The sequence below is a fragment of the Arachis stenosperma genome, chromosome 5 (assembly GCF_014773155.1).
Source record: "Arachis stenosperma cultivar V10309 chromosome 5, arast.V10309.gnm1.PFL2, whole genome shotgun sequence".
NCBI lineage: Eukaryota > Viridiplantae > Streptophyta > Magnoliopsida > Fabales > Fabaceae > Arachis > Arachis stenosperma.
This window is the reverse complement of record NC_080381.1, coordinates 111,189,281-111,204,058: the sequence shown is the minus strand read 5'-3', so window position 1 is coordinate 111,204,058 and position 14,778 is coordinate 111,189,281. Positions and strand designations below refer to the sequence as shown.

Below are 14,778 nucleotides of genomic sequence, written 5' to 3'. Positions count from 1 at the left end.
AGTTAAAGAATTTAAATGCTCTTTCGTTAAAAAGAGGTTCCGGTGATCAGTGATCACATTACACGCCAATATTTGTAAGATTAATCCAAATATGATACAACAGTGTTCCAAATGAAACAAAAAAATATAATATACTAATTGTAATACGAAGCTAGTATCACCATCAACACAAATAATAAGAACAGCCGAACAGAACCAATAGAGGTTATTAGCAAATGCAGCTAGCTAACAGCAGCAGCAACAAAGCTACTAGCTACTCAGGAAACTGAAACTCCCAAAAGGCAAATTGAACCAAAGAATTCACCTTCTCATATTGTCAAATGAGGACTTTGGCAAGAACGCGTTTGCTTTCTTACTAAGGTCATGAAAATGCTACTATTGAGCGGGGACATTATCATTGTTATACCACCTTCTCAACGCTGATTGCACTACACTTCTATTAGCCAAAAACCCAAATGTTGCTCTCAACATTGCCAATCCATTGTAACCATTTGATGCTTCTGCTGCTGCAGCAGCAGCCACCTCCTCATTTTCTCTGTGTAATGCTATCATATCATTCACTGCATGATCATGATCAATTTGACTCGCATTCAATGCTTCATAATCACTATTATCAAAACTAAACGCCAAGGACTCCCTATGTTCACGCACCCACTCCACAACCATACCAGTAACCTTTCTGCATCTCCTCACCTTAAACTTAACCAAATTGGGGCAACCAGAAGCAAGAGCTTCAATCCCCACATTGGATATAGGGCACCCCTTAATGCAAAGCTTCTTGAGCGCAACACACTTGTTGGCAACACACTCAATCTCAGCGTCACCAACGGTATTAAGCCCACAAAGTGCCAACCTCTCCAAAGCCTTGCATTTGGAAGCAATTGCCTCAAGGCTCGAAGATGTTGGATAGATACCAATCAAAGCAAGTTCCTGCAAGTTAATGCAGTGTTTGGCAACAGAAATCAACCCATCATCACCAATCCTATTGGTTCTCCACCCATCAACGTGAAGCTTCCTCAACATCCTGCAGTTCTCAGCAACTAGATTGAGACCCACATTTGAGCACTCAGCGGTTTTCACAATGTGCAAAGTGTCCAGACTCAAACACTTAGACAAACCCACAAGACCCACATCGCTAACTTGAATCTTCTCAAGGTGAACATCAACCAACGCAGCGTGGAGGTTCCCAATCTTCTCAAGGGTGTCATCCCAATCCCCCAAACACCCAATTACCTTCAAAGATCGAAGCCTTTTCGACCCAATCATAAGGGGCGCGAAGCTCTGGCCATTCACGATCTCCTTCAAGCAAACAGAAGTCACCGACGTCGTTCCGGAACCAACCACCTCCTCGCCATCGTGGGCCCCACGCAGCCGCTTAACGGAGAGCTCTTCCAAACCCTGGCAACGGCTAACGACAGCGTTGATTCCCTTAATGCCGAACACGCACGAAGCGCAAGATAGCTTCTTCAACGCCTTGCAGTTTTCGCCAACAGCGGCCATTCCTGCCTCTGTTATCTCACGGCATCCACGGAGCTTGAGCCACGTTAGGTTAACGCAACGGAGCGAAATCAGGATCAAACCTTCGTCGTTCACGCTCGTTGACCTACGGTCGCACCTCAGACCGAGTTTCGTGACCGATTCAAATCGGGTGAACACGGCCGGCAGGTGATCCTGAAGCTCCGCCTTGGCGTTCAGTGAAAGGCGGCGGCGAGTCTGGCTGTCGACGCGATGCCAGCGGCGGCAAACGACAGAGCACCGGTTGCGGTCGGCGGTAGTGAGGTGGCTGAAGATTCCGGCGAGGCAATCATCGGGGAGATCTGCGGTGAAGTCATGATTGATAGGGTTTCTTAAGTCAAAATCAAAATCAAAATCGAAATCGTAAAATTGGTGGCGGTTAAATTCGGATGAAAGCACGGTGGTGGATGGTGATTGCCCCATGAAAATGTAAGGGTTTGTGGTTAGGTTTGCGGCGGGGACGGAGAGCTATTACAGTTACAGGATTTTAAATGGAATGGTGTTTGTGTGAAAAATAGAAGGCGCGTGTCAAATATCCCACGGGAAAGGCGCGTGGGGAGAGAATTGGCGAAATTAGCGTATAGGTTCGGTGCAGTTGAGTTGAATGAGGCAGAGGGACGTGTCGGTCAAAGTGGGTTTGCGTGTCTCTCTCATGTTGGACCTTTCATGCTCTCTTATGTTTTCTTTTTTTCTATAGAGAGGAAAAGTGTGTGATTATTTTACTGAATTATTTCTATTCTTTTTCTTTTATTTAGTATTTACAGATCATAATAGTCCTTACTCCTTAAGATATTTGAGGCATCATGTTGTTTTCATTTATGCATGCATGATGCATGCTTCTGCTTCTTCAATTCTCTTATTAGAGCATCTTCAATTTTTTATTTTAATTTCATTTGAATCTTATCAATTATCACATAAATATTTATAAAATTACATACTATAAATAATAATTTCAGATTTAATGTAAGATTTATTATTCTAATATTTGGCCTCATTTTAATTTATATTTTAAATTATTTTTAATTATTTAAATATTTTTAACTAAAATAAAAGATATAAAATTATAATTATATACTATATTTAAAAAATATTATACACTAATAAAAATAAATTTTAAAATATTATCTAATTAAACATAATAATGTTAAAAAAATACGCTACATAAATAAAACAAGAATAAAGTATAGTTTTTATCCCCCAACGTTTGGGGTAAGTTCTAAAGTTATTTCTAACGTTTCAATCGTCATATCTAAGTCTCTAACGTTTTAAAATTAACTCAATGTTATCATGCCATTAGGATCCGTTAACAGAATTGACGGGGGAAATAAAATTGAGACGATTTTAAAACGTTAGGGACTTAAATAGGACGACAACGTTGGAACAAAAACTATACATAGAAATAAATTTTAGTTTTATCTTTCAATAATATTAATTTTTTACTGTACATAGTATTCAATTATTTTTTAATCACATATTCACATCTAAGTAAAATACATTTAATCACAATACTTTAATGCTAAATAAATTTATTTTTTATAATTTTACACTTGAAGTTATAAGTTAATATAAAAATATAAAAAATTATTTTGAATGAAAATAATGTGATTAAGTGTAATTTACTTAGATGAGATTAAAAATTAATTGAATATTAGATATAATAAAAAATTGATATTATTAAAATTTATTTCTATTATCGTTTTTGTCCCAATGTTTTCGTTTTATTTAAGTCGCTAACGTTTTAAAATCGTCTCAATTTTGTCTCGTCATCAATTCTGCTAACGGATCTCTAACGCCACGACAACATTAAACTAATTTTAAAACGTTAGGAACTTAAATCGAACAATTAAAACATTAGAAATAACTTTGAGACTTACCCCAAACGTTAGAGACAAAAATGATACTTTACTCATAAAACAATAACAAAGACAACATCAATTAGAATTTTAATTTTGGTTCATTGGATTTGAAAAAAAATATTACAATAAAAAATTATAATTTTATGAATGTGAAGATTGAAAATTTTGTACATTTAAATTCTGAAAAAAAAAATATTAGAATTTTATAGATAAGTGAAAAAGTTTGATTGATTTGGATATATTTTTTTATCAAATTGAAAAAAATAAAACGAAATAAACTAATGAAATATAAGAGTAAAATTGAATATACTTATTTATTTGAATATATTTTGATTGAGCTTTTATTGTAAAGTTACAATAATAACGTTACAATGTTTATTTCACTAATCTTTTTTCTAAGATAGCATAATCTCTCTTTATTAATATCAGTATTATTTTAAAAATTATATTTAATACAAATTTTAATTTTAAATCAGTTCAGATAAAAAATGTCAAAAAATTCTTTTTGAAATGCGATGAGTATTTTAAAATAAAATTTCAACCAAAGAAAACCTATAAGTTTGTAGCCGAAGGAATTGCAATGCCAAATTTAAAAATAGATTAGTAAAGTTAAAAAAAATCTAATTATTTAAATTTATACATGATAAATATTATAAATTTATTGATAATTAGTTTTTTATTTTATTATTTTACAAATTTTTTTTATTTGATAACTTTTTTTCTAATGATTTATGTTTAATTTTTGTTTCGCATTCGATTTTCAGATTTTCAAAATGGCTGAGAACGTCTTAGTTTTTTGAGTTTATATTCTTTTTGTTGTCTAAATTAGCTACGAGATCGTAAATCTCTAATTAATATTTATATTTAAATATTTTTTATTTTAAAAAATAAAATAAAATAACAAGATAAATTATATAAAAAATATTCTTTTTAATACCTTACATAATTTTAATCCGCATCTATACTTTTTAAATTTATTTTAATTTGAGTATCGAAATGTCTTTATAAATATCATTTTCGTCCGATCACATTATTATCATGATCGATAAATATCCGATTTTTTTTGGAGCTACTCAAATAAAGATGCTTAAAACGTCTTTTTTTAAAGATGTTTTTTAGTAATTAAAATTTAATACATATAATTAATTAAATCGTATTATTTCTATCAAAATTAAGCTAGACAAATTGATTTGACCGAAAAAATAGTTAATCAAATCTTGAACTTGTCTAAATTAATATTATTTTTTATAAAAAATGACTATAATACTTTTATTATAGAAAATAATTAAAATACTACTATTATATATATATATATTAATTTTAAAAATTTTAAATCTTAACCTTATGACAACAAAAAGATAAAGGACTAGAATTTAAGATTCCCAATATATATATATATATATATATATATATATATATATATTAATCATTTTCTATAAAAAATAATATTAATTTAGACTAGTTTAAGATTTGATTCACTCTTTTTTTATTTAAATTAATTTGTCTAACTTAATTTTGATAAAAATAACACGATTTAATCGATTATATATATTAAATTTTAGTTTTTAAAAATTATCTTAAAAAAATATTTTAGACGATTTTATTTGAGTGATTTTTTTTTTCTAACCCGTTGAAGGGCATCCTCGTAAAGTTTCCCTTTGAGTGAAAGCTATGATTAGATATAACTTTTTTGAGTTTTGAATGGGTATACGATCCATGATGCAACTTTATTCGGTGGATAACAAAAGGCAGCATGAATCTATCTTTGCGGTGATTAGAGTAATGTTCATTTTGTTGTTGCAGTAGTGGAATGAAAATAATGGTCACTTATTAATTAGGTATAATCTTTTGACACTGGAAAATGTTTAGTTGCAGTAGTGCAACTCATGAATCACAACAAAATCAGCATAGATTTGTGGAGATTACCCAAATAAAATTGGAGAGAGAAGGGTCTAGAACCCGAACCTGTCTTTGTCTTGTTGCTTCAAGTCTTCTTTGGAGTATCCACGCGTAACTTAGAAGATTGTTTATCTTGAGGGTATGTGTTGTTTGAGGGAATATAAGAGTATTTTTAAGAATTTTGAGATGGGATATTTATTCTCATCTTTAATTCAAAATTTAAAAAATTATTTCTGTATATATTTTATTTTTTATAATTAAAATTTTATCAATTTTATTTTTATTTCTTTTGTGATTATTTTTAATTCTAATGGAAATAAAATGTGTATAACAAAATAAAAAAGATAAAAACGCTCTTGTTAATTTAATTAACTGAAACCCTTTTTTTTAGATTTTTTTCAATTCAATTCAAAAAACATGAAACTCTAGCAAAGAGACTCTCCTCCATTAAAACCAGTCCATAGCGAGTTTTTTCTTCAAATTTATGGAGGCTCCATCGGTGTCGGCGTTGTCTCGCTGCCGATTTCGATTTGCACGACCACCACACTCTTTATTCTAGAAAGAAATCGTTCACGTTCGTGTTCATCATCACAGCTCACCTTGGTTCACCGTCACTGCATTTTCGCCACATCATCGTGACTCTGTTCGGATTCTTTGCGTTGTGTGGTCGCGTGTGGCCCCTCTCTTCCGTTTGAACTCGGTTGCTCGCGCGTCTCTCGCCTCCACGTCTGCTCGAGTTGTGTTTCGTGTTCGTGTCGGTTCCCTCGCCTTTCTCCCTCCTTGCATCTTCCTGTTTCTGTTCATCTTTTTTAAGCACAGGTTTGTTCTAGGTTTGAAATGATTACGTTGTTGAAATGCAATACAACAAATTTAAACTGTTAGCGCTGTATGATTTTCTGTTGGTGAAAACTCAGGTGAAGTCGACTTCACGTGAAATTGATATGTAAGACCCGTTAGATGAAAATTTAGTCAAATCATCAAATCATCTAATGGTTCTCAGGTATCAACTTCACATGAAGTCGACTGCACCTGAGTTTCCACCTTTTCTGTTAGAACTTGTGGTTTGACATTGTTTATGTTTGGATTTTTATTTTTTATTTGTTATTTTTTTTAACTCTATTTGTGCTATAATTTATTGGCACGAGGGTTTGTGCTAGGTTTGAAAAATTTTGTCAAATAGTTGATTCATATTTGTTAAATAGTTTATTTATAAGAAAAAGTCTAGGGGTCATCACTTTTATTAAAATTTTGTCCGTATTTAATCAGTAAAAGAAAAATGAGTAATTCTATATCATTGGATAAAATTTCATACCATTAAAAATATCAATAATAGCTAATTAATGACTATAAATCATCAAATTTGTTGACCCCCTAGAACTCTTTTATTTATAAATACGAAATGCTAAAATAAAAATATAAAAATATAAAATTATATTTGATAAATAAAATATGAATAGATATATTATGTTTAAAAATATTAACAAAAAATATAATTTATTTTTTATTATTTTAATTAAATTTTTATAATTAAATTTTTTATTTTATATTTTTTTTATTAATTCTTTTTTTATTTGAATAAAAGTAAATTAAATTTTTATAATTTATTTTAATTTATTATTAAATAAAATATAAAAATATTAATTTTGATATCTTATTTTTTATATCTTATTTTTAGTATTTTATTTTGTTCTATTTTTATAACCAATTACAATTTAAAAGTAAGAATTAATCTCACATGACGTATTAGAGATAAAACTCATATTTGAGTGTTTTTAATCTTTTTAAGTTTTATCACATATAAATATGGCATATTTGTTTTTAAAGAAGAAAGAGAGAAAAAGAAATAAAAAAAAATAGATGGTTGATGGTGTAATTTGTATTCTATAATACTAATATTTTATTAAAGCATCCAAAGTAAATTTATATTTTGAATTTTTTATTTTTTCAAATTCAAGTTAATACACACATATGCGGAAGATAACAATCTCATTTTGTTAGATATTATGTATTTATTTTAACGAGGATTTATTAGACAAAAGTTATGTAAAGGGGATAATAAGAGAACGAACTAACAAACTGTAAAAGTTTGTTGGTGGAAATTCAAATCCACTTAATTTTACGTAAAGTTAATAATTAAAAATATTAGATAAAATTTTAGTCAAATTATTTAATTTTTTTAATTATTAACTTTACGTAAAATTAACTATATCAGAATTTTTACTAAGTTTGTATCTTGTAATTTTTTAATTTTTTAGCAGCTTGCAATTATATTACATAATTTTGAGGTTTGGTGTTTTTTTTTTTTTTTTGCTTTAAATCCTCTAAAGTAACAAAATTAATAAAATAATAAAGCAACAGATTAATTATTATTAATTTATAATTTTTATAAAAAATATATTTTATTATCTTAATTTAAAAAGTAGTTAATTATTTATAATTAAATTTTTTTAAGTGTCACATATGGCCTATGGCTAAGGGTGGCAATATATACCCTATCTGCGGATATCCAACCCGACTCTATTCGATCGGGTAGAATTGCCAACCCGATCCATAGCGAGTAGGGTTGGATGCGGGTAGGGTAGGGTACGGGTTGAGACTCAACTCTACTCGACTAACCCGCACTCTATATATATATGTATATGTTATATATTTATATAAAAATATGTTTTAAGTGGATGTTGAATCAAATATCTCTCACTAAATATAAAATATCTTTAGCCACTAAAAAAATCATTAATTAATAATTCAATATTTTTTTTACATAAAAATCAGTTATATTTTAAATTATCATCAAGTTATATAATAAAATTGTATCTTTTTTATAACTCGTAGGTAGGGTCGACCCGCGCGTTAAAAGCGGATAGGATTAAAGTTGGAAAATTCTCAACCCACGGATAGGGTAGGATTGAGTTTATATAAAAATCTCAACCTGCAGATAGGGTCAGGGTTGGATCCAAATCCTACCCTACCGGATCCATTGCCACCCGGTAGGCTCATTTTTTTTTTTTTTTTGATCTTGGCTATGTAAGTCTGGCTCAGTTTTGAAATGCAAGAAATACATATTTGTGGGTTTTTGTACTGATCAGAAGATTAACATTTTTTGTTGGAACTTCAATTCACCTCTAGCTTTTGGGCTTATTTATTAATCCCTTCAGCCCAAGAAACCTACAAACCATTCATGTGCTATTTACATTTAACGTGAAAATCGAAGACAAAAAAGAAAAGTCAAAATTAAATCGGCCATGCTTGTACTGAACGTTTTTTATATCTGTAGGGCTCAAAAATGGTCCATAAACTCTGAATTCTTAACTCCTCCCTTTTTTCCCATTTGCCTTTTTTATGTGAAGGAATCACCAATCACGGGTTATGGTCCAAAAGATGTTTGCATGCCCTAATCTGACCAACATAATGGAGTGTATCATACGTACATACAGCAAGGTCAATTCAATCTGAGTCATTCTAATATGTTATGGTAAATATATTATTTTAAAAAATATTATTAAAATTAAAATAACGTCTTTTTATTATTAAAGAATGTTTTTAAAAAAATTATTAAAAATATAAAAAAAAAATTTATTAATTTAATAATTTTAACAACACGTATATAGTTATATTAGAATTAGAATGAATATATGTGTTACCTAACTCTCCCTTTTAAAATATCTATATTTATTAAGATAAAGTGATATGTGAACAATCTTATATTAATAGAAAGTTCACAAGAGGCAACTAGTTCGATTCATGCTAAACTAAAATGGCACAAGAATTCATAATAATCTCTTGGATTGAGATTGGTTGACTTTCTAAGTAGGGTCATCCAAACACAAAACACAAACTGTTATTTCTTGTTTGTCGTCTTTTTTTTTTCTTTTTTAACCTTTCAGCAAATAGGGTCAGTTCCTTTTAGTATTGATTTATTAAAGTAGCATAGTTTTTGTAAATGAGTTAGTATTAAAATAGTAACCAACAAATTTAAAATAAAAAAAGACCACATATTTGCGCAGTTCACAATAAAAAGCAAAGCTAGGGACGGAATTAAAAGAGAAAAATAATATACCATCTTCGTGTACATCTTTTTCATCTTATATTTTTATTTTTATTAAAAATAATTAATATCATTTACCATCGGAATTGTGCTCTCTCCTTTACCTTCCTTTATTTTAAAGTTGGATTTCGCTGGATTGCACTGCTCTCTCTCTTTCTCTTAGCTTGCAGCCAGAGACATGAAAGTGCACAAACAAAAAAGAAGAGACAGTAAATGGTGGAATATAATTAAGGATTTAACTAATATGTACTTGATAAATTAATTATTAATAAAAACTTTTAAATATTTTTAGTAACAAAATTTAATTTATAAATTTAATATATATTTTTAGGACACAAAATAAATAAACTCCATAATTAAAACTCACACTTCAGAGTTCAGAATTTAGATCCTTTATCGTTCACCACAACAATCAAACCGTTAATTATAGTACAAAACAATGTGTTTTGCTTGTTTCTGCTTTCTTGTTTACTGAAACTAAATAAGACTAATAATTTGGTGTGGGAAAATGAGATTTCATATCATTCAAATCCATTGAAATAATTCTTAAAAAATTTGAATTGTTAACATGAGAATAATTACCATATACCATGCTTTGATAATATACGTGCCAATTGCACACTGAAATTATAGTAATCCCATTAATTACTTTAGAAACTATTTAAAGATTATTCCCTACAGCATAAAAAAAATGAGGAAGAAAAAGAGAGGGGGGGGGGGTGTTAAAGCAATTTCTTGGTGTGTTGCTAAAATGGGGAAAATTAATTGCTGATGCATGTGGCATAGGACACACTCAATTCATGTAAAACCAAAAGGACAATGATGTGATATTGTGCTATCATGTTTTAGTTGTCCACTAGATATAAATGAGATTGACCTAATTGTTTCTGCCATTGGCAAGAAGCCGAATACATAGTGATAAATATTGCTTGTACATAATATATAAAGCGATACATACACTATGTTAAATATTCTCTCATTAGTGGTATATGTGAACTTTACGTTTTATCTACAAACTAAGTTTTTTTTTTTTTTACTAAAGATAAGGAGATTCGAATTCACGATATCTTAAATGAGTATGAAGAGATTATGACCTTTGAGTTATAGTTTCTTGGCTACAAACTAAAGTTTTACATGTAGTTATTTTTTTATGTGAAATTAATAGTTAAAAATCGTTAAATAATTGATATATTTGATTAAATTATCTAGTAGTTCTCAGTTATTAATTTTACATAAATACAACTGCATGCAAATTTCTATCTTTATCTAATAATATTACAAGTTTAATTTACTAAGTGAAATAACTACCACTACAAATATGCCAATAGATAACGACGATTTTTGACCGCCACAAAATAGATAGTGACAATTTGTGAACTACTTTAAGATAAGGCACGGCTAAACCGTTAGCAACGACTTTTCTTGACAGATAAAATAATTGCTGCAAATCAACATTTAGCAACGGATACATTTTGCAGCGGTTCTTCATCGTTGTTGGATCCTAGACTTTAAAAAAAAAAATTATATATGCGGCAATCACAAATATAGTTGTTCACATACGCAAGACTTGATATGATTATGAAGTTACAAAACAGCTTGAACGTTCGTAGTAAGTAGTTCTATGCTAAGAAGCGAACAAAAAATAGAGAAGACAATGTAAAGTAGCTAGAATATATATATATGATTGAAGTTATACGAGGTAATAACCACAATCATGGTTGCTCCCTCTTCACATTAATGATAATACTGTAGCAAACTAAACTTCGTATATTTGATGATAGAGTATATACTAATAATACTAATGTTGTGTACATGTATGTAGCAGAAGTAAAGAAGGATAGCTGTCGCTTTAAAGGAACACAGTACGAAATGTATATAATATATAGTTGTAAATTTAGTAACATGGTTGCAATAGACAAATATGTGGTTGATTAAATTAAATTAGGCGCAAAGAGATTGCCAGTAGCATTTAGTAATTGTGTAGCAGCTGCTACCACAGAGTGCGCATTAATGCTTCAAATTCTACTATTATTATTATTATTATAATATATGTATAGTACAGAACCATGCAAATTAAATGTTTTTAATTAATTAATATATATGTCACATGTGATCCAATTTATTTAAGTCTTACCGTCTATCTAATAATTAAAAGAGAAATATTAATAGATCAAATTTTTTATTAATATTAATTAATACTTAGTCAATATTTTATTTTTATATTATTAAATTTAAAATTTAAAATTTATTAATTGGGAGTTTAGAGTATTAATTAATTATGTGCTAAAAATGATAATTTTATTTGTCATAAAACTAATATAATATATGAATAATTATATCTTTAATATATCATTTTAATCAATTTCTTTTTTAGATTTGCTAATTTTTTATTTTTAAAATTTATTAATAATCGAACTCTAGATTTTTTGTATAATATAAACAAATAAAAAAAATACAAATATTATATCTCTAATATTGATTATTTATCATTCCTCTAATTAAAAAGAATAAACGATTTAGAATGTGAAAACCTAAATACACAAAGTATACTATATATATATATATATCTTGTTCTATAAAAAAGTTGACTCTTAACAAAAGATAAAAACTAATGTGATGAACAATTTTGTAAAACTAACTGAATGGTTAATAAATAAATAATAGCGGAAGTCGGAAGACTACGTACGGCGTATGCATGCAGCATGCTCCTCCTCGCTCGGAGACAAGACGACCACAAATATTAACAAAAATAAAAGACAGAATAATGAGTTCTTTGCTTAATTATTCATTCTATGTTGTGGTGTGAGTGTCGTTTCCAACCACATACATCCTTTGTTTCTTTTTGTTCACATTCTTCTCATCATATATACATATGTTTATGGCACTTTGCATGCCATGCATTTTTCTTCCAAGACCCTAATAATATACCTTCCCATTTCTATTAATTACCATCATTTTTAGAGAATTTTAATATCTCTTAAGTTTAAAATTTTTACTTATAAATTTATTAAAAAAAATAGATCAAATCATAATTAGGTCTAAAACAAATAAAATAAAATAAACATAAAATAACTAACCAAAATAATCATAAAATAAATATTAAAAAAGTGATACTTATTTAATTCATCTTGACTAACAAGAGTTTTCAATATATTTTATAAATAATAAAACGTTTGACTTTTATTTTTTTAGTTGTTATTCTTGTAATTAGATTAATTGACATTTTTTGAACGAATAATTTAGTCATATTTATAAAATTTTCTTTTATTCTCTTAATTGTTGTTCTCGTAATTATATCAATTGACATATGATACTTCTTAGTTTGTCTCACAGAGCTCGTATCAAATAGTATCTTTTAATTCGATAAATACTCTATTTAAAAATTTATTGATGGTCAATAATAAATTATTATATATACAAGACAGGATTCAAATTTTTAATATTTACTTAAAATTGAGAAGTTACTCAAATTGATTTGACTAATTATTTATTTATTGGCCACTTATTTGTGTGGAAGATTTAATTAATTAATTTAAATAAATGAGAATTAGTGATACTGAATGTGTGGAGTGGAGTGAATAGTAACGAACAATATTTAATAGTAATGATTCGTGTCTGATGCACGGAGCTGAAAAAGATTTGGCAGTGAAGCCTTGATTTTGAATAATGAATTCTTTACCTACAGCAAGTACATTCACGATTATTACTATATCAATTAAGGGTTGACTGGTCTCCGTTACTGCATTTCTTTTTAAATAACATGTACGTTTAATAATCAATTTTTTAAGTTATTGAATCAAATCATGCATAATTATAAATTAATTTCTTTTTAACTAATATAAATTGACTTAAGTAAATCTAGTTTACATTCTGCTAATTAAAAATTTTCAAGTCTTCATACACTATTAGTTTATTGCTTGAGTTAAAAGGGATGATAAGTATTATATATTTTCAAAATTTTCCGAGGAAAAAAGAAATATACAGTTAACATATTAGATATAGAAACTATTAAATACTATAGATACATATAAGATATTAAATGTATTTATTATTTTTAATAATTTTTTAAATATTGAAAAAAATATCAGAAATATGAGTTAAAAGATACCATTTCTCGGTTAATTTTTTTATTTATATGGAGGATTTTTTTTATAAAATTAATTTTTTTATCTTACAAAAATATGAAAGTAAATAAAAAAAGGTGAAATTGCAGGGGTGGCTTCTATTTTTTTTAAATAATTAAAAACCAAAACCATCGATAACGATTTTCCTTTTCCTAATTTTCTAATTTGTCACACTAAAATTATTTGCAATTTTTTAGGAAACTTCTGGAGGGGTTTTCCTCCATCTTAATTTAAAAAAAATGGTGAGAGCTATTTGAGTTACGTTAAGGGAAAAAAATAGTAAATTCAGACAATTTGTGTTTTTTTCTTTTTAAATGATCACTAGAAAGAAATTATTTTTACATTTTGCCACACACTTGTAAAATACCAAAACATACAATTTTTTGGTTACACACCAACTTTGCTACCATAATAAAACTAATTTTCATCATTATTCTTCTTAAACACAATATAAAAGTATTGTCAATTTGTTAAAATATTTATTTTCTTTAATTTATTAATAAAAATGTGATTCAAAGAATGAATTATAGGATGAACTATGTTATGATTTTTTTTTTTTTCAAAAATCGAAGATATATATTAGGTAAAGATATATTAATCTTATGCCTAAGAAATTAATTCCTCTTAGAATTTATAGCTTTTTTGTTTTATCGGTTACATTATTTATAGTTATCATATAAAAAAATAATTGTATACATTTTTTGGCGTAGTTTTTGAAGTTGTCCTATTAGTTTAAATTATTTGACAAGTAGGAAGGAGAAGGGTGAAGTGGTGAAGCTTCCGTTTTGGAGTGGTCATAGTCAACGCTTTACGATTCCCCATAATACATCCTTTCTAGTTTCCAGTATCACTGCCTTCTCTTGTCATTACCACATTATTACTTTTAAATATTTTTGTTTGTATTTTGTTTAAAAAGGAGCACTTCTACATTCTTTGTGAAGAAAAAAAAAAATGTTATGGTTCTGGCAATAATATAAAAGAAAATGCAAATATATACTACGAAGCATTTAAGAATTTATCATTTATTAAAAGTGTTCTAAGTTCTAACAACATTTGATAAGATGGTAGAAAATTCTTTTTAAAGCTTTCTTATCTATTTAATTAATTTAGAATATAAACTACACCGTCTTTATTTTGTTTTCTACTTTTTTTTTTCAAAAAAAAATTTTGAATTCTTTGGATCTTGTTCACAAGTATCGTAATGACACTTTATAAATCAAGTTAGGTTAGTCTAATGGTTAGTTCATTAGTCTGTTTAAGTAAGTGTGGGGAGTTCGAATCTTACTTTGTGCATACAGCAATTCATTGGCGAACGATAAAGGATAAATCTTTAAATAAA

At 28.1% G+C, this 14,778-nt stretch overlaps 1 protein-coding gene across 1 annotated transcript; it reads right to left on the bottom strand.

Annotated features, from left to right (window-relative positions):
* Nucleotides 1–2: 2 nt before the first annotated feature.
* On the bottom strand, nt 3–2,032 carry LOC130980271 (F-box protein SKIP2-like). The gene has a single exon (XM_057903950.1). It carries the CDS (start codon nt 1,936–1,938, stop codon nt 376–378), a length of 1,563 nt encoding a protein of 520 aa, XP_057759933.1. The 5' UTR covers nt 1,939–2,032; the 3' UTR covers nt 3–375.
* Nucleotides 2,033–14,778: the final 12,746 nt, after the last annotated feature.

Coding starts and splice junctions, on each gene's coding strand:
- LOC130980271 (XM_057903950.1), bottom strand. CDS start 1,938: ATGGGGCAATCACCATCCACCACCGTGCTTTCATCCGAATTTAACCGC.